We start from the raw sequence: 23,964 nt of genomic DNA on the forward strand, positions 1-23,964 counted from the left end.
GTAAAAATGTTTTGATTTGGGAAGTTCAGGTAGGACATACAAGATGAATGTAAACATGTTTAACCAATTAGTTTTATTATCACATAATTATCAATGTTATGTTTATCTAATGCGTTAAATGACAAATTGTTGCAAACAAATGTTTCTTAACATCAGTCGGTAAAATGGCCCTTTGTAGAAACTTCCACTGTGATACCAGCACTACATACTAAACATAGCGTTCACATCTCATGCTCAAAGTGATGCCCATTGGCTTGCATACATAGGGTCACTCTGCGGATGAAGGATGCCCTACTTCGTGCTACTGTTTCCTCTTTGATGGCTGTACAAGCATCAATAATGCGTTGCTTCATGTCCTCTGGTGTTGTTGGTTCATGTTGGTAAACAGCATCCTTCACTGCTCCCCAAAGATAATAATCCAACGGTGTAAGGTCCGGAGACCGGGCAGGCCACCTAACTGGGCCACCTCGTCCAATCCACCTACCAGGGAACTTACGGTTCAGAAGTCGTCGTGCTCGTAAGGCGTTATGTGCAGGGCATCCGTCATGCTGATACCACATGACCATTCTCCGGTTCAGAGGTACGGTGTCCAAGAGAACTGGAAGATTGTGTCGTATAAATCTGGAGTATTGTCTGCCATTTTGGATGCCATTTATAATGAAAGATCCGATAATGGTATCTCCAATAATCCCACACCAAACATTAACTTTCCACGGACGTTGATGCTCTACCTGACGGAGCCATTTAGGATTGTCTGCGGACCAATAATTCATATTCCTCATATTGACAATTCCTTTGTTGGAGAATGATGCCTCGTCGGTAAAGAGAACATCTGCAAAAAAATTTGGATTAGTCAGAAGTTTTTGCTGAGCCCAGCGACAAAATGTTACCCTATTGCGGAAGTCATTTCCATGAAGATCCTGGTGTAAATGAACATGATAAGGATGAAATTTATGACGTTTAAGAATACGCTGTGCACTTGATTTCGACACACCAACTTCACGTTCAATTTGACGTGTGCTGATTTGAGGATTCACAGCTATGGTAGCGAACACAGCAACTTCAGCACGTTCATCTGTGCGTGTTCTAGGACGAGGTCTTGGATTTAAGCTTCCCGTTTCACGTAGGCGAGATGTGAGACGACCAAACATACGGCGCGAAGGCGATGGCTTGTCAGGGAATCGTCTTAAGTACAGTCGTTCTGCCTGAACAGCATTTCGTCCACCTGCAACAGGGTACAGTACAGGTATGTAGAGTAGGGTAGAAAACAGACATATTAACTTAATAATCATAATGTTCGCTAACAGTACTATGAACAAACAAGCAATCTCATAACGTATTTCCCGTCAACGTACATTCTCCATGGATCAGCAGCATTTCTACCATATCTTCATGTGTGTACATTATACTGTACAGTATAAGTTCCACAACACAACGTTTATTCACAATGTGTACTACCTCCGTGCCATCACTAGATTACTCTGATGCACGACTACACTGGCAAGCGGTGTACTGCACGCCAAAGCAACAACAAATGGGATGCTCGGAGGGTGGTGGAGTACAGGAGTTTGCATGGGTCGCAAATCATAAACAAGGCGAAGTGGTAACTGTGGCAGTAGTGGGAACTACGTTGGACACTTGACTAGCTAGAGCCAGGCCCTGCGCGACAGGGACAATGGGTCTTATAACGCTTTAGATAAACCTTATTTTGGGTGTGCAGGATAAATAAGACAACCTGACGGGTGTACACCGATCGGTACTGGTTCATATTGTGTACGTAGATACGTAAAACGTGCAAGAGGGAAACCATTATGTGCTTATGAGAGTTGATGGCAGCAGACCGTATGATTCGTTTCGGACCTCTTGATAAGTATGGAGGTGTGATTACCCATGTCAATCACATCGCGATTACGGGCAGCATGGGGTTCACGCCTGAGCCTCAGGACGTGCGCTAGAAGCGCATGTAGGGTGTTTCAAGCGTCAACTTCGCGTCTCAATATCTCGGGATGTAATGGGAATATTGCGATGCAATCAACGCCATTGTGTATGTGCTTTGTCATGCTATGGATTGCTGAAGAAAAAATACAGGAGGTCCATTTAAAAAATATAAGTTTGTGTTAAAAAACACATATGCTTTCGTTTTAGAATGTTTCCAAATATGTACATTCATGGGCCCCAGCCCTACATTGATACTGGTGAAAGTCGTTTTCCAATAGCTGTTATTGTTCCAGAGATATTTTGGGTGGACAAGATAGCTGGGACACCCTGTATATAACAGTGTTATTTGCGTCCATTCACTTTGGTCACTATTGAAGAATTCTCCAACACGGTATAATGTTTAGTCTTTCAGAGCCTGTGCAGCCTTCCTTTTGAATAGTCCTGGTGGCAGGTACTGAACTTCTCGTGGCAATGAGTTGAACATTTTTAAAGCAATCATTGGAAAACTATTTTGTGTTCCAGATATTCCACAGCTTGGGGGATCAATGCTCCCCTCGTTGTGGATGACATTATTATGTATATCTTGCCTCATGCTTGAAAACCATTTGTTTACTTATACAGTGATGAGGTATAAAAACACATACTGGCTGAAGATTGTCATTATTCCTATCCATGTGAATACACGTTTGCAGTGCTCCAGTCTTTTACCTGATGCAATGATTCTGCTTTCTTTTGTAGCATTAATACATCCTTGTAAACTTCAGAATGTCCCCTTAACAGTAGACCATAATTTATGTTGCAATGAAGTACTGCATTATACACTGTTATAAGGTACAGGTCCGTTAATGCACCTCTTACTCTCCTCAGAAAATATATTACACGGGAGAACTTGGAGCACACATACACTGTGTGCTCATTCATTGATAGTTTGCTGTCAATCTCGAATCATAACTGTTTGACAGGCTCCAGATTATCGTTGCATGCAACATTGCTACGGCTGCATATCAGATACTGTGTTTTTTCTTCATTCATTTACATTTTTTTGTCGATGAAGCATTCTTTGATGTTTTCAAAGAGAACATTTGTTGATTGCAGAGCTTGTGCAGCAGTTTTTCATTTCGAAAAAAGAGTTGTATCATCAGCAAACTGTAACTTGTGGTTGGTACAACCCAGATCACTGACGTAAATAAGGCACAGGAGAGGTCCTATGAGGGACCCCTAGAATACGCCATGCTCCAGGTTTTGTTCTTGGGAGATTGCACCATGAACCGATGCTATCTACTTTCAGTTTTCAGGATAAGACTGAAGAGTAGTCAGCGCAACAGCTCTAGTATCATAACACTTAAATTTACTAAGCAATATTTTATGGGAAACGCTGTCAAATGTCTTCCTGAAGTCACAGAGTGCCAGTACCACACCTCACATGTCTTCAAACATACGTCTCATCTTCCTAATAAAGTTCATTCCTGCTGCAACCGTCGACTTCCCCTTGCGAAAGCCATGCAGTGTGTCCTCAAAGATTTTACTGTCTTTGAAGGCACCATGACTACAGATCCCGAGAGAAGCTCTCAATACTACGTTGCCCTCTTCGGTAATGATACAACTTATATCTCTACATCTACATCTACTTCTGCATGATTACTCTGCAATTCACATTTAAGTGCTTGGCAGAGGGTTCATCGAACCACAATCATACTATCTCTCTACCATTCCACTCCCGAACACCGCGCGGGAAAAACGAACACCTAAAACTTTCTGTTCGAGCTCTGATTTCTCTTATTTTATTTTGATGATCATTCCTACCTATGTAGGTTGGGCTCAACAAAATATTTTCGCATTCGGAAGAGAAAGTTGGTGACTGAAATTTCGTAAATAGATCTCGCCGCGACGAAAAACGTCTTTGCTTTAATGACTTCCATCCCAACTCGCGTATCATATCTGCCACACTCTCTCCCCTATTACGTGATAATACAAAACGAGCTGCCCTTTTTTGCACCCTTTCGATGTCCTCCGTCAATCCCACCTGGTAAGGATCCCACAACGCGCAGCAATATTCTAACAGAGGACGAACGAGTGTAGTGAAGCTGTCTCTTTAGTGGGCTTGTTGCATCTTCTAAGTGTCCTGCCAATGAAACGCAACCTTTGACTCGCCTTCCCCACCATATTATCTATGTGGTCTTTCCAACTGAAGTTGTTCGTAATTTTAACACCCAGGTACGTAGTTGAATTGACAGCCTTGAGAATTGTACTATTTATCGAGTAATCGAATTCCAACGGATTTCTTTTGGAACTCATGTGGATCACCTCACACTTTTCGTTATTTAGCGTCAATTGCCACCTGCCACACCATACAGTAATCTTTTCTAAATCGCTTTGCAACTGATAGTGGTCTTCGGATGACCTTACTAGACGGTAAATTACAGCATCATCTGCGAACAACCTAAGAGAACTGCTCAGATTGTCACCCAGGTCATTTATATAGATCAGGAACAGCAGAGGTCCCAGGACGCTTCCCTGGGGAACACCTGATATCACTTCAGTTTTACTCGATGATTTGCCGTCTATTACTACGAACTGTGACCTTCCTGACAGGAAATCACGAATCCAGTCGCCCAACTGAGACGATACCCCATAGGCCCGCAGCTTGATTAGAAGTCGCTTGTGAGGAACAGTGTCAAAAGCCTTCCGGAAATCCAGAAATACGGAATCAACTTGAGATCCCCTGTCGATAGCGGCCATTACTTCGTGCGAATAAAGAGCTAGCTGCGTTGCACAATAACGATGTTTTCTGAAACTATGCTGATTACGTATCAATAGATCGTTCCCTTCGAGGTGAATCATAATGTTTGAATACAGTATATGCTCCAAAACCCTACTGCAAACCGACGTCAATGATATAGGTCTGTAGTTCGATGGATTACTCGTACTACCCTTCTTAAACACTGGTGTGACCTGCTCAATTTTCCATTCTGTAGGTACAGATCTATCGATGAGCGAGCGGTTGTATATGATTGCTAAGTAGGGAGCTATTGTATCAGCGTAATCTGAAAGGAACCTAATCGGTATACAATCTGGACCTGAAGACTTGCCCGTATCAAGCGATTTGAGTTGCTTCGCAACCCCTAAGGTATCTACTTCTAAGAAACTCATGCTAGCAGCTGTCCTCTCCTATCTTCTGACAATATACTGAGAGTTCTGGCTTTACTCCTTAAATAAGGCTCGCCTATGGGCACTCAGAAGGCAGGAAACGGCCGCTCCAAAATAACCGAGCAGGCACGCATGTTGTGCGTCAGCAACGGGCGGCGGCCGCTCACGTAAACAAGACCGTCCGGCGGGCATGTTGGCATGTTTAGCAGCAGTGGGCCCCGGGCCATTTACACCACCTTCGCCACTGAGGCCTGTGTGAGCAAGCCAGCCATCTTGCACTGACTCATTACCGGCAGGCTGGAGGAAAAGTTCTTCTTCTTCTGTAGAGTACGTCGTACCACATGCTCCAACTTGAGGCTCTCGATTCTACCTCGATCACTTCCAATAATCTTCCTCCTTCCCTTATTTTCTGCATTACTATTTTCATTCTTAAATCTGTCGATCACTTCACGTTAAGTATTCTTCTTCATAACCACATTTCAAGACATTCTAAATATCTCTTTTAGTTCTTTTTAGCTGTCAATGATTCACTGCTGTATAGCACGACACTCCAGACATTTAGCAAATCCTTCCACAGCTCCATTGGAATTCAAGCTGCCAGCGACTGTTCCACATTCTCATATGCTCACTTTTCCACAGACAGCCTCCTCCGTATTTATTTTATGCAGCTTCCGCTTCAATCCTTTATCGTCCGTCCAATTAAGTCTCTCGCGTCCTTTACGTCCTTACCCATTTCTCCAAGTACGTTGTTGAACAGCTGCGGTTACAGCAAGCATCCTTGCCTTTCATCCCTTCCAATGTTCATCTCTTCCGTCTCCTCACTCCCTACTCTGTCACTTTTTGCTTTGTGTACATTTCGTTTATTAGCGTTCCAACTTTCCAGTCTACGCCAACATCTTTTAAAATTTCCAGCAGTATACAGATACTCCAGTTGGCTGTATCGAATGCCTTCTCTTAGTGGACAAAACGCCTATTTTTTCATTTTTGTCCTTCTTTCTCCAATTATCCTCAGACAACCTATAGCATCTTTTACTGCTTTACGTTTCTGTACCTGGACTAGTCCTCCCCAGTACTTTCTTTCATTTTCTTTTCATTTCTCCTTAGAATCACCCTCGTTACATTTTCTTAAAGAAAAGTTATGCTTCCCTAAATGTGGTGAACACCGTGCGAGCTGACAGTTGAAAACCCCAGAAGCTTTTACAGCAAAAAAAAAAAAGGCCAAAACTACATCTGTACGTCTAAATTACAATTTATGAATCCTCCTATCCGTAGTGCTCATTTGCGTAGTCTCAGGTGATTCCTACCACTTGTGGTGATTTCAGAAATATAGTATCCACTTTCAGCTTGTTTCGATTAATGTTCAAATCGTTTACTTTTACGCTCGCGATAGCTCTCTGAAATTCTAAATTGAACTACACTAGATCCTTAACCATTTGGCCGAGAGAGGTACATAACACTCTGGGGCTCGCATTTGGAATATTCATGGTTAAATTCGTCTTCCGGACAATGTGATGCAGTCTTTCCGAGTTTCCTGAATCGATTAAAATTGATAACCAAAATGGTTTCTTTGAAAAGGGCACGGTCAGTTTCCTTCGCCAATCCGAGCGTTGGATCCCCAAGAACCTAGTTGTCAACAGCACGGTAATCCTAATCTTCCACCCATGCGAAACACTGCGTATTGCAAAGCCTACTGTGTCTAATAAACTTTGCAGACAGACTAGCCAACGACTCTAGGTGCTTGTAGAAGGAATCTCAAACTTTCTACAATTGTAAACGTCGTACTGGTACATGGCTTTACTCATTTCACAGATCGCCAGTTTCAAATACGGTACTTATCAGTAGCAAATATTGTGCAAATAATTAAGTCTGTTGGAATAAATCACAATGAATAGACGAAAAATGGCGATTGCTGATAGATCAGTGAGGCTGCGAGCAGTCTGACACAGAAGACAGGTCGCACAAAGTGCTTCGCAATGGAGGCGATATTGGACGACCGAGCTACGGCCTGCCTTAACTATTCTTGCGGTGAAGAGTAACAAGTGCAACAAAAAAAGTTCATAAACTTCATAATATAAATATTTTACTGCACACATACACGATTTCCATACACATATGGTAATAAAAACAAATAAATCAATGTGATGCATGAGCTTGCATATTTTTTCAAAGATTTTCGTTTCTTGGCTGAACAGAAGAAAGTGCACAACGTTAATTAATATTGAGTTTGCTTCTGTATTTCTCTTTCATTGCTAAAACTGCTGAAAAATGCCCTTTTGCACAAACTTAGCGTCTAAAATGGTAAGTACAGCTGCAGTTCTTGCTTTGCTATGCTAAGTTAAACTTTCAGATTTTCACCCAAAATAATAACCTATTCATATTATCAAAGTCAGATTTGACTGTAGAATCGTTTTTAATTTCCAAAGCTTGTTCTTGTAGTGTTTCCAACTGCGCATCTACGACAACGTCGACATTATTATCATGGGAGCTAGGGACGTAGCGTTTGAATTCCTCTGATGCTGCAAATGATTTGATATTTTATTCGCAGTATCAGCTTGCTTACAGACCTCCATAAAGAGTACTTCTTCCAGGATTCCAAATAATTTGGGAAAAGATGAATAATTGCAGGCTACAATTTTACATTTACAAAGTGGCAACTTATCAGTGTACGCTGCGATGGCATGCCGATGAGAAACTATGTTCGAATCTCCACCTTTGCAATTTCAAGCTCAGTGAGTTCAATGAATGGAAAATATCCCACATATAAGCCAAAACCACTTGAACACTTGGCTTTCGCAGTCCCACACACACTTCAATTTGGTTTTGAATTTCCCAAAACTGAATCACTTCTTCTCTAAATTCAAATAAACTAACTCACATGTTTCCTTTAAAGAGCCAGCGTACTTCCGTACGAAATAGCAATTTATTTTATGTTCTGTTCCCAAATCTCCACAGTGGGCCATAAAAAAGACCAGTATTTAACGCACTCTTTTTTAACATGACTCAATTTTTACGGGTCGATGACTTGGTTTGGAAGTGTGTTAGCTGCCAATGCTTGACGGTGCATACTACACTGAATTGATGTTACACTGGAATTCTCTTCTCGAATCATCCGCACGAATGCTGACAGAGATTCAAGCATTGGCGGGACGTCCTGTGTGCATATGCCTATCAGCTTTTGCCACAGCAGTTCCTATTAGCAAAAAAAAATCAGATACCGCTGTCATTATATGATTTGCTTTTGAAGCAGTTGTCAGCTGTGTAGAAAATAACACGTCTTTTGTAATTGTTTCGTTTTGTATGTATCGGAAGAAAATTAACAGTTGACAACAATTTGCAACATCTGTACCCTCATCTAACTGTCGCGAAAAATTCTTAATCTTCCAGGGCCTGCACTACCTGATTTGTTGTGTCTTCCGCCGTATCATCAATCCGACGTTTCACAGTGTTGTCAGAAAGCGATATCTGGGAGGTTTGTCTTTTACTTTCTGGTCCAAGAACAATATCAGCTGCTTTCAACAAACAAAGTTTGACAAGAGCTTTATTTCTTCCAAAACATGATTTTTTTAGCCGTTGCGATGAGTAACGATTACTCGTTGGAAGCTAGGATCGCTTTTTCAGAAGACTAAGCAGTGGGTCCAGTACTATCCAATTTCATACGATTCAAACACGCACAACTTTCAGCAGAAAACTCCATCGGCTTATCTTTCATAGCGCTATGTTTAATCCATAAATTCCGTTCGAGACGACAATGTCTAATGGCAACAATGCTCATGACTTCATAGCAAATAACACAATTTACGTGTTAAAGAAAAAAAGACGCATTAAAGAAAAAAATGGCTTTAGAAGTCGATAAAGCTGCATCTAACCAGTCTCAGGACTGAAGACCAAAACAACAACAACAATTCATCATCACATCAAACGCACACACGACTGAACTGCTTGACTGATACTGACTAAACAACGCAGTCCGACTAAGACTCGAGCGACAACGCTGCATAGAAACAAAGGCACTACTGTCAACAATTACTGTATCTTGTTCCAAATCGGGCCAATGTGCGGGGATAGGTCTAGTTTTCGAACTACTGCACTCGTACGCTACGATTTCCAGCGGTCGCATTGGCTACAGTCAGTTACTGTGCTTACATTCAGGGTGATGACCAAAGACGAAAATGAACTTTAAAGTACACAGGAAATACTAGATACCCAGCAGACAGTCCCGCTTAAGTATTAACAGATCTGTGTTAGCTAGTTTTTTAGTAACGTGCGTTGGTTCCACTTGCCCCGACCGCTCCCCATTTTATGCGTCCCCACGTCTCCCCTGGAGGACGCGCCCCAGTTTCAAAACTGATTTGGCCTTGTAACACTGCCGACTTGGCCTCACTGTGCTGATAAAGCGAACGGGTAAGGCAAGGAAAAACTAAAGCCGTCCCCCCCCCCCCTCCAGGACATCTTGCTCTACTGTGTGGATCAATAATGACGGCATCCTCCTTGATAAATATTTCGGAGGTAAAATGTCCCACGGCATCCTACAGTTTGGACCGTGGAATTTTAGATTCCTTAATGGGGCAAGTAGGCTAGATAACTTGTTTGTAAACGGAAATGGAGAAGTTGTCATTGGATGTAATGTGAATTCGTCACGTGCAGTTGCAGAACGATAGGACTTATGGTCAGGCGAGTACAGAACTATAATACGAATCACATAAGCGTAATGCAAGACTAGGTCTAATAACTAATAAGAACTCGGGGGAGTTGCTAGTCTCCTATCGAACGCCTTCCCAGGTGGCAGATATGGAGGGTACCGGGGAAATAAAATACCCAGGGGGTTGACTAAAACTGGTACCAAGGGCATGACGACTCCTTATGTCAGTGGCGGTACCCCAACAGCGTCTGTTCCACATGTTAGTGGCGGCTGATTAATATCCTCTGTGGATAACAACCATAGTTGTAACACGGAGCTTGCTCCACTCGAGGGTTATAGCCTCTGACAGTCAAAGATGAAAACGCATTTTAGAGAAAAATTTCCACCTTCCAACCCAGTGGGGTATGAGAAAGCTACACCGGATTTGGTGGGTAGCCAACTGGGATACTCAAATGAATCGTAGCATTTGAAATCAACCATCTCTCATCAAGCATATAATACTAAAATAAAACATAAACGTGGAAACTATACTGCAACACATAACAAACTCTCTATTGAAAACTGGAAAGCCCAAAAACTACACAAATGAAATGGAGAGACAAAACATCGTAATACCAGAACTCCACAGAATGAGAAATACAACAGAACGTCCGTTTGAATTTCAAGTTTATCGAATTAGAACGGAAGACCAGGAAAAAGAGTTATGAAAGAGTGCCCACAATTTGGAACAGGATTTGTTGTAAATTTGAAAGTGATAGATTCAATAACTGATTTTAAAGCTATTTCTCCATGAATCGCAGCTTTAACGCTGAAATCCATAAACAAGATGTATATCATAAACGCCCATGCCCCCTAGCAATGAGAAAAATTTTCTAACGAGAACTATGGTAGAATTTAAAAAATTGTGGCATCTTTTGGATCAGACAGTAAATCAAGTCATTTAAAACAGCATGAAGATATTAATAGGAGAATTTAGTGCATAAATAGGAAACGAAAAGAAGTATAGAGATATAATTGGAAAAAGGGCTTCACATAAACAGACTAGCAGAAACAGACAAAGACTCTTTGAAACTAGCACTACACATGGATTCATCTCTAACACTACATAAACTACATATTTTAAAAGAAAACCAAGCAAACTTGTGACATGGAAACATTCTGACTGGACAAGAGGAGAGTGGCAGCTGGCCCATGCCTCCATGGACAAATTCTTTCATAATTAAATTCGAAATGTTAAAGTACTGAGAGGAACAAACACAGCTTCAAAATCAAAATAAAGTTCATACCATTAAGGAAAATGAGACAGAGAACAATTGGGGATAAAAGGAAGTATGACCCATATAAATTAATCAAATATTATAAATATCAGAAAAAAACACAAAATACAGTAGCAATCTTGAGGAAATGATACCAATTTTAAAACAACATACTGAAGAATCGGCCACAGTAAATCAACATAAAAAACATGTTTGGTAGACTACAGAATGTGATGAGATTCATGATGAAAGACATCGAGCTTGAACAAAATTTCAAACTCACAATATAGAAGAAAATGGAACTGACCTCAAAATCATCAGAAAAAAATTCTCTCAAACTGTCAGAGAAACAAAGCGTTAATATCCAAAAGATCTACTGAATTCCATTGAAAAATACTACGTATTACAAAAGCAACTCCAGAGGGTATCTTAAAGGCTTTGATAAACTGTCACGTAATTACAATTCTCCCACATTATTTCTGAGAAAGAAAGATGGAAGAATAGCCCATAATAACAAGGAAAATGCAGAAATCATTAGAGAAGCATTTAACAAGCTCTTGAACTGTGATGAACCTGAGAAACTTTTAACAACAGGCACAAGCACTAACCAGACCAGAAAATATAAACGCATCTACTGCACAAGAAACGGAAATTGCACTTAAAGAAATGAGAAATTGCAACGCAAGTGGGGAAAATCAATTTTTTGTGAAAATGTGGAAGTATGCTGGTAAAACAACTCAGACATCCTGAAATACTGTTTTACAAAAAATTTGGGCAACAGAAAAATTCCGAGAAGAATGGTGCACAGCTATAATGAACCAACTTCATAAGTGTAATGAATGATGGTGGCGGCCAGATGGATCGCCGAAATATCGTGTAGTGAAGACGATCATATCCGGCAGCATACCCGTGAAGAGCATAAACATATAAGACGCTGGGAAAATCTACGGAATAACAACAGTATTGAATGATATCAACATCATCTCTGAGCCAACCTGTGAACCTTCTGCCCTGACCAAATAGCGCGTGTATGCTCAAATCAAACATAAGTGTTTCATTTACACGTCCACGAAAGTTAGATACATTAAATCCGATTATGAAACAAACAATTTCGACCACTTTGGCCCATGAGAGGAGAAGCATCCTTAAACTGTGCATCGTTTTGCTGGCTCACCCTCAGAGCATTTCTTTTCATTTTTTTTATTGGCTTTGGAGTCTTCAATAGTTTTGAATAGCCATTAACAGTTGCCAAATCTGTCTACTAAGACGACGTATCCATAAAAGAATCCTATAATTTTAATATGCGTAGAATCCATATCTTAAATGTTGGTAACGCTCTAGCTATTTGAAGTTTAGAAAATTATCGGAGCCATCTGTGCCAGTGTCCATATCTGTATCTGAGAAGCAAAGGGACGTAAATCCAGCTTCCACAGTTTCGGCTTAAGATCATGTTTAATATATTTGTAATACCACACACAGCTTAATATGGGGACAGTGGCTCAGCTACTCCGCTCCATGACTTACGAGATATTAAAGTCACCTGAATCAGAAATTAAAGTTACTCCCTTTTTCCTATCGAGTACAGCATAGAGAACAGCCTTTCGACGACGAGGTAACGAGATACGCGATAGGTCGGATTGAGACACGGACGTGGAAAGAAACTGGCTGCGACATTCTCTACGGAGTCTTCTAGGCCGAGGGAAACGACGGAAAACGTATATCGGGCCGTCCGAACAAGACTCAATGTAGCCACTGTCCTCCCGAATAAAGTCACTGTCCTCCCGAATATGAGTCCATTGTTTTAGCCTCTGCACTTCCTCGCTCGACCCTGCCACTAGAAGTGCTCAGAAATGCTGTGCTTTCCGTGTATCACAGTGGCTGACACAGTTTCGATACACCAAAAGCAAGTGGTCACAATAAGTATGTACAGACGGCTGAAAGTGTACTGCACTGAGTCACCATACCACAGTGTCATCATTTTGGAAAGTTCCCAGATGTTCTGTCTTTACCTGCCGCAATTCACTTAATTCATCGCGTACCAACTCGCTCACAAAATAAGTAATAACTAAGATGAATATCCGTTTTATTCTTTTTACATAAAATGAGAAGGTCCTCTTTTTCTTGTTCGTGAAATAATATCTTGGTATTACGTTTGCTTGACCCAATCAGGGAGAAAAACAGAAAGACACACGTTGTTCTCTCACTTCCACACTAGCTTCTTTAGTAGCGTATTTGTATTATATGCCTCACAACTACGTCAAATTCTGTCAGTGTCTACCACATTCCTCTAATGACCTCAATGTCGACGGGGCGTTAAACATAAATCTGTCATATTGGATCGCTTGCTTTCTTTACTGTGTCAGCGGATTCACAGACGAAACGCAAGCAAAACTGTGAAGTTTTTTGTGTCTACACAGAAAATGAGCATATTGTGCTTCTGAGTCAGACAGCACGCAATTCATCATTTGTATTAAAGTCCAAGCAAGGAGATTTCCAGCAGTGCGACTTGCTTATGAGGTCACTGGTTTCGAAACACGTTCTTCGTAATAAATAAAATGTTAGTACGACTGAAGGACTGATTTATTGATCCAGAAATACCAAAACTCTCATCACCGTAAGACGCTAGAAAAAAAATTTACGAATACCACAACACTGCTGTACTGCGTAAAACGTGAAATTAAGCCAGATTTCAATGAACGATAAATTTATTTTATAGTTTGCATTTTTAAACTTGGTCACGCTACTAGGTCAAACAATAATTGCGTCACGCTTGTAGGTCATGAAAGAGCGGTGCGTGGAAAATTTGTTTGGATTGATAATCGCCGTTCGCAGGCCCAGCCACTAGACTTATCGTCTCAGCGCGCCGCCTAGAACCTTCGCACGTGACTCAGGCATCCGCTACGTGACGTAGGCCGCGTGCAGCCTTGCTTATCCGGGACGCGCTGTTGCCGGCTTGAACCCAGCGGCCGTGAGGGGCTCAAAGCGGGTTGCCAGCTGGCGCACGGAACTGCGCACAAAGCGGCGACCTTTCTCGAGGGGGCGCCTGCAGCTTCACTGCGGACGTTTTCTCCTACATGAAAAAAACAAACACGGTGGCAAAGCTCACTGTACAGAAAATGATACAGGGGGACGATCTGCCTCGACTACAACACAACATTGAGTAGAAGTAAGCGTAGTGGATCATCGTTTAGAATAAGAGGAATATTGCAGATCACCTATACTTTGTTCTTGAGTGGGAGACATGTCTAGCCTACAAAGTTCGATTTGATAGAAAAATCTATTAGGATTAGATGCAGTGCAAAGCCACGGTAAGTTGCTAAGTTGCAAACGGTCTATTTGTTTCGATCCATTATTCAAAAAATGGAGTGTGCTGAATGACCAGACTGCATTACGTGACATTCCATAAAAGTAATTGTCGATACAAAGATAATATACAGCCATAAACAGCAACAAGCTGCGGTTTACTATGTTGAAATACATACTTTCTCAGGTTTTAGCATTCAAACCATTGTAGGTTTGACGATGTGGCGGTATTTACGGAAATATTATTTCGTGGATAACATGCATATTATCACCAAGAGTAGGTTTGATTATAAATAACTCATCTGCTACCAGTCACGATTTTCTGTATTTTATTTTTCGCACGACGCGTTTCAGGAAATGTTTCCCATTTTCAAGTCTGTTTTTTTCGTGTTTGTTATGCCATTTCTATGTGATGTAGTCGATGTGTGAGAGTCTGCTTAATTTCGCTGACTTATGGTCCATTTGTGCAGAGTTTCACACGCACTAAACATCACATACAACTTGTTGTACACTTTTAAACATAGAAAACATTTTACATAAACAAAATAATTCCATAGATCTTTACCGACTGCGTTGGTATCTAGCAGCTGAAAAAGCCTGTTCAGTTATCATCCGAAATATGGCGAACAGGGTGTGTTTATCCATATACGGGGCGACTGTGCAGAAAATCGTTAGTTGCCTTCATGAAATGCGAAGCACATAAATCATACAGGACGTGGCACTTGCATATGAAATTAGTCTCATTCAAGTCAAATAGCACTTTCAAAATAAACAGAATTAAACAGAATGTCTCCCTGTCGTGTTAGCAGCCACGTAAGTTTTATTCTTGGGACAGCGCGTTGTACGAACGCATAATATTGCGTAACAGGAGAACGTACACAGGATAACTGAAATTGTGATTCTGACGGGATTAGTGAAGATAACCGGAGAATACATTTTGTCAATGACAGGAGTATTTACAGAATTAGTAATGACCAGATTGTTTGTTAGAACGAGGAAGGAGAAGGAACAGGGACATAATACAAATTATATAGAAGAAAATGACGATTCCAAATTTATGTAAAAATTTCGTACTGCTGCTTTTCGATCTCATGCATGAGAATCTCGAGCATATGAGTGAAATGTGAAACCATTTCCTAACATAAAACATTTTGCTTATAATTCGCCTAATAGGCATTTGATCTGGTACTTCGTGAATTATATTCTGTCGTGTGATTTATGTAAATGAGGTAAATAAAAATGACCATTTGCGCCAAAATAGTCTCGCTTGTTTAGCGTGTGTTACAACTGCTGCAATGTTAGAAATGCCTATTTCGTTTTATATATCAGACAGTGACAAAACAGAAAAGACTTTTGATTTTTCACGTAGCAAAACATTTGACGAACTTCGATGAGGTAATTGATTCTTTCGCGGAAAGGAAAGCACACCATGTAAAGTTGTAGCGAGATTAGTGAGAAAAAAATGCTGGAATCTAAGGATTGAAGAAATGTGCACTATCTTGCTTGTCTCTTGTCTTTACTGGTTTTATGTTTCCATATTTAAGTTTATTCTACAAAAAAGGGAGTTATTAGTTAATAGGCAATAAAGAGTGCAAATTCTCTGAAGAGTTGTTATTCTCCTGGTCGCAAATAATCCCACTCAGCATTAATTGTGAGGCTTTTTTAAAGGCGGGTAGCACACGACATTTTAATATCCACTGGCCTGAATATAGGTTTGATGGCTCCTTTACAAAATTTACTCATTTGAATTCCACAGAGCGAAATACAGCGACGAGCGGTAGAAGAACGCTGTGTGAAGACGCATGGCACTGCCCTAAGACCAAATAACTTGTCTTAGATTTCCTCGAACACACACATATGTTTTATACATCAAATTCTTCCGAAAGATGTGCGCTACAAAATGAACATATTTTAGAAAAATCGATTTTTAAAATTTTTGACGTCCTGTCTCAAACACTCGAGCGTGTTGGTGGGGGGGGGGGGGGAGGGGGGGGGAGGAAGAGTGGGGTGTCGCTATCAAATTTATGCCCCGGTTCGGAAATATCATAGATCCGCGGCTGTGAGAATGTATCCTATTCTTTAGTGCATAAAATATTTTATGTATGTAGTCGGCGTCGTTATTGGCTTAAAGCCTATTAACTACAAGCGTACATATTTCCATGTATCATAATTTTATTTGCTTATATAAGAAGAGTATCGAAGCACCTGAAGAAATTTACTAAGTCACTTCCCAAATTTTTTTTTCTAAGTTGCACCTGCTTACATTTTACAGTGAACGAAATAAAATAATGCAGCAGCTCACACATTGAAAACATCACTTATAAACGCAGGGAGAACGAATTTGAGAATGGGAATTACCTCCCGAGAAACGTCGTGAAACAAACAAATAAAAGAAAACCGTGGCTGACTGCAGCAAGAATTATTCCGTAGCAAACAAACCCTATATTTTTGTTTCTACGAGACGCAATGCTTCGAAATAGATTTCTCTTCCACTAACATGTTCTGTAGGAAACAGCTTTCTTTCTTCCGAAGGAACGTGACCTATTCATATTTTGAAGCAGGCATGCACTTTAAGGTCATGAAAAAAACGTGAGGTCAACAGTTATTGCCGTTACGCTTGCTAACCATTACAGTATTCGCGTCGTACAATCAATTGGACAGGATGCTGTGGACCCACTGTCGAAGACATTACAGAAGCTGGCCGAAGTGGCCGTGCGGTTAAAGGCGCTGCAGTCTGGAACCGCAAGACCGCTACGGTCACAGGTTCGAATCCTGCCTCGGGCATGGATGTTTGTGATGTCCTTAGGTTAGTTAGGTTTAACTAGTTCTAAGTTCTAGGGGACTAATGACCTCAGCAGTTGAGTCCCATAGTGCTCAGAGCCATTTGAACCATTTTTGAACATTACAGAATAGCGGGACCGCTTGGTGACAAGCTAGTATAAAGACACTCCAGAAGCTGGTAGAAGTGCGCTGTACAATCGTTTCCCGGAAGTGACAGCGATCGCCGAACTGAGGTCATGAAACATGGCGCAACTCCAGGAAATCTCTAAAACAGTAGTTCCCTTACAATGGGCCGCGGCCTACTCGGCACTGGGGCGTGGGCTCTGTACAACAGTCGAATACTAGAAAAAAATTGTCGGGAGCTTCGGAGGCTTCGTTTTGTCAGTTGACAACGTCAGCGAGTACAGAATGAAATAAGAGTTGAAATGCACTGTATTTATCCTACACCATTCACAAAGGAATGGCCTATTGTCGATACCTGCCCTGTATCCGTCAAAAGATACTGATAAGACGGACTGCCACTTTTTGTCTTAAAGTCGAAAATTACCAATATCGTGTGCCACAAGGCGGCTGGAAGTGTACACTCCTAAAGACAATGCTATAGGGCTGGCGCATGGCCTTGGCTGGCTGCTCATGGCGTTATCATATAACATGTCACAATGCGATCGTAGTTTGTCGAGTTGGTAATTTCTCGGACGCAGCTGTTCACAACGATTCGCTTGAATTTCGTCATTTAATATCCATATACAACTAGAAGGAAGGAAGACAGGTGTTTTACGTTCCTTCCACAGCTAAGATTATTAGTGACAGAGCTTCCCTTAGATTTCTTATTCCCTTTTAAGGAACGATCCCGGCATTTACATGCAGTGATCTGATCAGAAAACTGTTATCTGGATGGCTGGCCCGAGAACTGAAACTGGGTCTCTCGAAAGCGAGTTGAGGGTGTTCGCCAATACACTGCCTCACTCAGTCTCCATGGACATAATGATGAGTTATTATTCGTTAGGTCATTTTCATATTTGGTTACTAATAGAATGTGAATTTGTACAGGTTTGTAGAGCTGATATCGAGATACTAGCTTTTGAGCCTGTACGTTAATCTTCATAGATAAGTCGTTGCGAAATAGAGAAAGAGGGAGAGAAAAGATAAAATTCCTACTGAATATTGCCTGCAATTTCCAAGGATGAAATTTCAGAACATATCGAAAAGTCAGTCTGCATACAGAGCACTTATGCGGTGTTATAGCTGACAACCGACGGCTGTGTGTATGGTTCACTGTCTGCGACAATTTTGTACAAAACTGCAACAGAGCAACTATTTACGTTGTCATATTCCGTACGCAGAAGCGGATCTAAAGAGATTTGGAAACTGCAGAGACCCAATGGAAACAGTATGGTTGATTGCAATGACTGTAATTGTAGCGACCTGTAAATACTATGGTCTTTTAGTTTCCTTGAAAATGCCTAGCTCCAACGGATAAATTACAAATCATCTCTAACAAATAAGGCATCCTTGGCATGCGATCAGAATGGAGCGGTGGTAGTTTTCCATTGTGTCAAAATGCGTCTATCAATGACACAGAGATTTCGTGACAAATAAAGTAATTAGTTAAAAATATGAAACCTAAGACAATGAGTGACACGTATGTAGATTTGCGTCTGCTCTTACTGCTACTTCATGTCAATATCGATGCTTGGTTTCGGACGGGGTCTGGCCGTAAGACACAGCAGTGAAGGAACTTCCACATCAGATTCTGTAAATAGTGAGATTCTTAGTTAGCCACTATCGAGTCCAAGTAGCAGCAAAATAGCAAATAGGACTAAAACATACTTTCGTACATATGACCCCGACTTTTTAAGACGAGTTTGTGTATTCTTGGGCCGAAGAAGAGCCTATACTTCAGTGTGGGATTTGTTTCCAAACACTATCCAAAGAATGTATGAAAACTATCTAAACTTGAAAGGCATCTATCAACTAAACATCCTCTATGTGTCAAAAAGTCTTTCGATTTCTATCAAATCAAGAACAACATCTTCGAAACAGATCGTACCAAGTACCCGAGTTTTTTATGTTCTATATTCGCTAACAGCAGAGAAGAGATCAGCAGAAACCATAAAAGATAACCTCAAATCCTTGGCATCCTGCCTCAGGTTGTTTAAAACTGTATATTTTATGCAATATTTTTAATGCATCTAACTGCAAACACAATTTTTTTTAAACAGTAACTTTATCTAAAATGGTTGATTTGTCGAACACTATGATTCCGATGATTAAAAATTGTTTATTTCAGTCTTATGCTCTGACTGCATCTTTTATTCTTCATTGATATAATTGAGAGATCCATTAACTAGGGTTACTAGAGCAATATATAAGCCTTTCATGTTTCTTTTAGGAACTGGTTTCCAAAAATTGAAGGAGAAACCAAATGGATCAAAAATCCCTTTGAAAAAAATTGTTTAAAGAAATTGAAAATGTCGTCGTGTGAAGAAGCCTGATTAACTGTAGCATCATGTGACCCGACTGCAAAATCTATTTTTAAAATAGCACCTTTGTTCCCTTTCTGGATAAGCGTTTGGCAAGAGTATCTAGCAATTGCCAAAATTCCACTGAGACGCTTGATGGGCGTTTCGACAACATACCGATGTGGGTGAGTCCTTTCAACTTTACTTTTTTTGAAAAATAAGTCCAGGAATGGATTCAATGTAGATAGCGGTTTGGGGTTAAAGTTAATACTGATATTGATACTCTTATGCGGGAGGAACAGAGTCAAAAATCCCATTGAGTTCTCTTGAATGTTGACCACTTGATTTTGAGTTTCAATAAACTTGTGACACCTAAGTGAATACAAGAAAAATCTTTTCTTTAGAAAAAAAAATGTAAATTTTTTCAGTCCATCTCATACAGTGTTTTTACTAATGAGGTCTACTGATGCATGTGCACATGTTACATAATGTATATCTTAATCATATATATATATATATATATATATATATATATATATATATATATATATATATATATATGCGTCTATTTGTGTGTGTTTGTATTTTGTACTTGCATATTTAGTTACTGGTCCTCTAAGGTTTTTTTACACAAGAGACAGTCCACACAGCGTAAGAAGCTGGGAACCGCTGCTCCAGAAGTATTCTCACTGCTCTTACCGGAGAGTCATCAGCGGCAACAGCAGCAGCGCGTAGGTGACCACCATTGAAACGAAGTTCGCGTGAACGCGTTTCTCGTCTTCCAAATCCAGTTGCGCTTCGTACAGTCCCTGTGGCTCTTCCCTGAAACAAAAAAACTGCTAGTTCAACGTTCACTTCAAAAGTAACAGCTATTGCAAACATTTATGCTGCATTTAATTACGCATGTTTGTGAAACAGTGGGCACAGAAATCGAATCAGTTCGTTATTTATCCTGGTATGTGGCGGAACAAGATTTTTCTTTAATGCAGTGGTTTTTCTGAAACCTTAAATCATAGGGAAAATGCATTTTTTAAGACTTTTAGAAGCTGTATTAATATACAAGTACGTAGAATAATATAACCCCTTGAGATGTTCTGTTTTACTCATGTTCAGTTGGTTTATATGAAACAGAAGAGCAGCACCGATACGCATTCATTCCAGATCAGCTTGAATTCAGTACTTGCCGAACTAAGTGAGAAAACAAGAACCCAGTTATCAGTAACAAAAAGTTTATGCTTTTTTTAGTTCTCAAATGCTGACACTAAAAGTAACAGAAAAGGCAGTTGTGCCTTTGCTGCTAACAACAGACGCTAACTAGCATCATTCGAAGCAAAATTTAAGCTCATATTCTAGCAGGAAAGACCCAGCGAATAAAGTAAATAAAAAAGCTATGAAAATCATCTCCTTCTATTTAAAACAGAAATATATAGTGGAGAAACACAACAATTTTCTTGACCTGACATCCCGACAAGACCTACTTTAGTCCTGATTTTGCAAAATACTGATACGAGCTTGGCTCAAATACTGAAGTAACGCTATCTGTTAGCTCAATATGTAAATTTAGCCTCAGTTAGTTTTATTTATGTCAGAAAGTATATGTTGACAAGCTCGTCTCATAGATGGCGTTGCACGTTGCATATCCTGTATCGACGATGCAAGTACCTTCTAGAACTAGCACTATTATTCGAGAAAATACCAGACTTCTACAGTAGTGCGGGGCTGGTACTAATTAATGCAGCAGCACACGGAAGAACCAGGCAGTTCCCGTTTGAATAGAGATCTGATAAAGACGATTCTTTGTAAACGTAATATGAACAACGAATGCAAGTTAGTAATGTTTGAAGTGCTCACTGCAGGTATATAGGGCGTGAAGTGTAAAGTGAAGTGTATTTCGATGACGTAAGTGCTATTGTCGGCTGTTTACCGTCTAATAAACTTATCATAGTTACTGAAAATGCCTAAGGACGGAAAGAGAAAGTCTCACATTTCGGATGATTACATAAAATAGTTGCTGAAAAATGAGATATCTGTCGAAAAATACGGTGTACGAACTACTTCTGTCGCAACAAGTTCCATGTAATTGTGTTCTAAATAAAAAGTAATTATATTAAATAAATTTTTTACATCATTTCTGCACCCCCATCTCAAGGTTCCAGCTATATATGCAACCTGATGAGCTCATTCGCACCGAAATGACCTCTTCAGATGATGTTTTCTCCCGCAGTCAGGGCGACGGCATTCTACTATAAATCATATTTCTATGAAGTGCCCTGAAATGGGCGTTGACGACGCACACCTTTTGTTGATTTTTAATCCAGAGAATGGAGTACCATACTTCTATCAAGTGACGAACGAAGCGTTATACGTAAATCGCAACCCCTGACTGAGCTCAGGTGTACAAGCGTTTCTTTAACATTAATATTCAGATTCTGTGCAGCAACAACACGTTGTTTTATGTTTACGTACAGTACTGCCACTACCACACTTAAATAGTATGTTTGGTGACAGAGGCGCTTTAGACACGTAAACAAAGCGACATAAGCCCCCTAGCTGTATTTTTCGTGGTCATATTAAGCGAAACAGATGAGCTATGCCTCAACTATTTCGCATTCGCCAAAAATGATACGTGGTAACTATGTACGATATATTGAAACTTGAAGCAAAGTTCCGGGACTTGGCTCGTGATACGTTCAGTTTCGCTCTGCATGTCCATCCACAGGCCGGTACATGAAATTTTGGAAGCAACTGAAACGCCGTGAAGTGTGCTCACAGACGGTTCTGTCAAAGAACAATGCCGAAAAAGCGAACGAAAATGTTACCGTCGTCATCTACAACTGTTTTCTCCTACGGAGACACGAGGTGGACGAAGAGTCTATGGCGTGATATCATTTCCCATTATGCAAATAAGAAAACAGGGATATATATATGAATCTGACGACATGCCACTAAACAACAAAAAAACACTACGGCTGAATTAGTAGTATCAGTATGGCGTTTGTCATTTCTACACTTCCCAAAAAAAGGACTAGTTCTGGTTACCTCTCTCTCGGTCACGCACACACTCTCACACACACACACACACACACACAGACAGAGAGAGAGAGATATTCGACAAAGCAACGGACAAGGGAAATAGCTCAAAAATGGTTCAAATGGCTCCAAGCCCTATGGGACTTAACATCTGAGGTCATCAGTCACCTAGACTTAGAACTACTTAAACCTAACTAACCTAAGGACAGCACAAACATCCATGCCTGGGGCAGCACTGTTCCAGACTAAAGCGCCTAGAACTGATCTGTCACAGCGGCAGGCCGGGAAATAGCTAAAGCCATTAATTTGCTGATGGTCAGCCTTTAAAAATGCTTATAGTAGATAAATTCAGTACATTCCATTCACTACGGAGCCGGTAAAAATATTTTGCCTTAGAAAGAATATTTTCTCCAATCACAGTACTACATTGCTCAGTACAATTTTCCTTGTCTAAGACGGACGACTATTATAGTGCTCTGAGGACGTTGTTTTAGCTTATAGATATTTTCCAGAACACTTTTCGAAAAACGTTTATTAAGGATAACTGCAGGTGGCACAGCTGCATACTTGTAGAGGTTAATTTTTATTAATATACAAAACTTGAAGTTGACTATAATGAATTTGAAATGTTCATAATTCTGTGTCTAAAGGTTTTACACACTTCGTATTTCTTTTAAATAATTCGCAACTATGCACCTTCGTATCTATGAGTGACGCTCGTAAGATTTTATGCAAAGTGTAACGAACGAAGAGTATAATCAGAGTTGAGACAGCTAGTTATTGAACTGTAGTACTCGTGCTACAAAAAGGTTTCAGAGTAAAGGGGAAGATACGAATCTTCAGAGACGAGTCACAACTGCAGGTGAATCGTTTTTCACCTGAACAATATGTAGTGTTCGCGGGCTGCGAAATTACTGTCCCTTGGGAAGTACAGGCACTGACAAAAGTGTAACGTATTGGCCGTCAATCGTCTTTATGTATTATAGATGCTGGTGAGGCATGTGAAGCTGATCTCAGATAAAATCATTGCATAAAACTGGTATTCTGTGTTTACGTGCAACGTCCAACACCCGCAAGAGACAACGTGTAACTTTCGTTATTTTTCTTGATAAATACATTGTGGTTATAGAAGACGAAGCATTAGCTCTGCTGTTAGAAACCATACAGTGCACAATAGCTTGTCTCTGAGGAGTACTTGCTACGGCATTCGCTCGAAATGCTTCTTCGGAAACACTGAAATCAGAAAAGCCACACAGGACTAACCCTGTAACAGTGTAACTGTATCCTCTAAATACGAGTCGAGAAAATTGCGCAGGTCGCACCAGTGTTTAAGAAGGGTAGTAGGAGTAATCCATCGAACTACAGACCTATATCATTGACGTTGGTTTGCAGTAGGGTTTTGGAGCAT

The 23,964-nt window shown here is 40.4% G+C and overlaps 2 protein-coding genes across 2 annotated transcripts in view; both read right to left on the bottom strand.

Annotated features, from left to right (window-relative positions):
- Positions 1–23,964, bottom strand: part of LOC126225244 (neuropeptide FF receptor 2-like) — a 245,209-nt gene that overhangs the window by 16,451 nt on the left and 204,794 nt on the right. Inside the window, exon 6 of the mRNA XM_049942211.1 lies at positions 20,226–20,348. Coding sequence (XP_049798168.1) covers positions 20,226–20,348 — 123 coding nt within the window. The remainder of the gene's footprint in view (positions 1–20,225; positions 20,349–23,964) is intronic.
- LOC126197414 (uncharacterized) lies at positions 120–20,348 on the bottom strand. The gene is made up of 2 exons (XM_049934632.1): positions 20,226–20,348; positions 120–1,225 (listed from the first exon to the last, which is right to left on the bottom strand). The coding sequence occupies exon 2, from the start codon at positions 1,149–1,151 to the stop codon at positions 222–224; it is 930 nt and encodes a 309-aa protein (XP_049790589.1). The 5' UTR covers positions 1,152–1,225; positions 20,226–20,348; the 3' UTR covers positions 120–221.

The sequence above is a fragment of the Schistocerca nitens genome, chromosome 1 (assembly GCF_023898315.1).
Source record: "Schistocerca nitens isolate TAMUIC-IGC-003100 chromosome 1, iqSchNite1.1, whole genome shotgun sequence".
NCBI lineage: Eukaryota > Metazoa > Arthropoda > Insecta > Orthoptera > Acrididae > Schistocerca > Schistocerca nitens.

Coding starts and splice junctions, on each gene's coding strand:
- LOC126197414 (XM_049934632.1), bottom strand. CDS start 1,151: ATGTTTGGTCGTCTCACATCTCGCCTACGTGAAACGGGAAGCTTAAAT.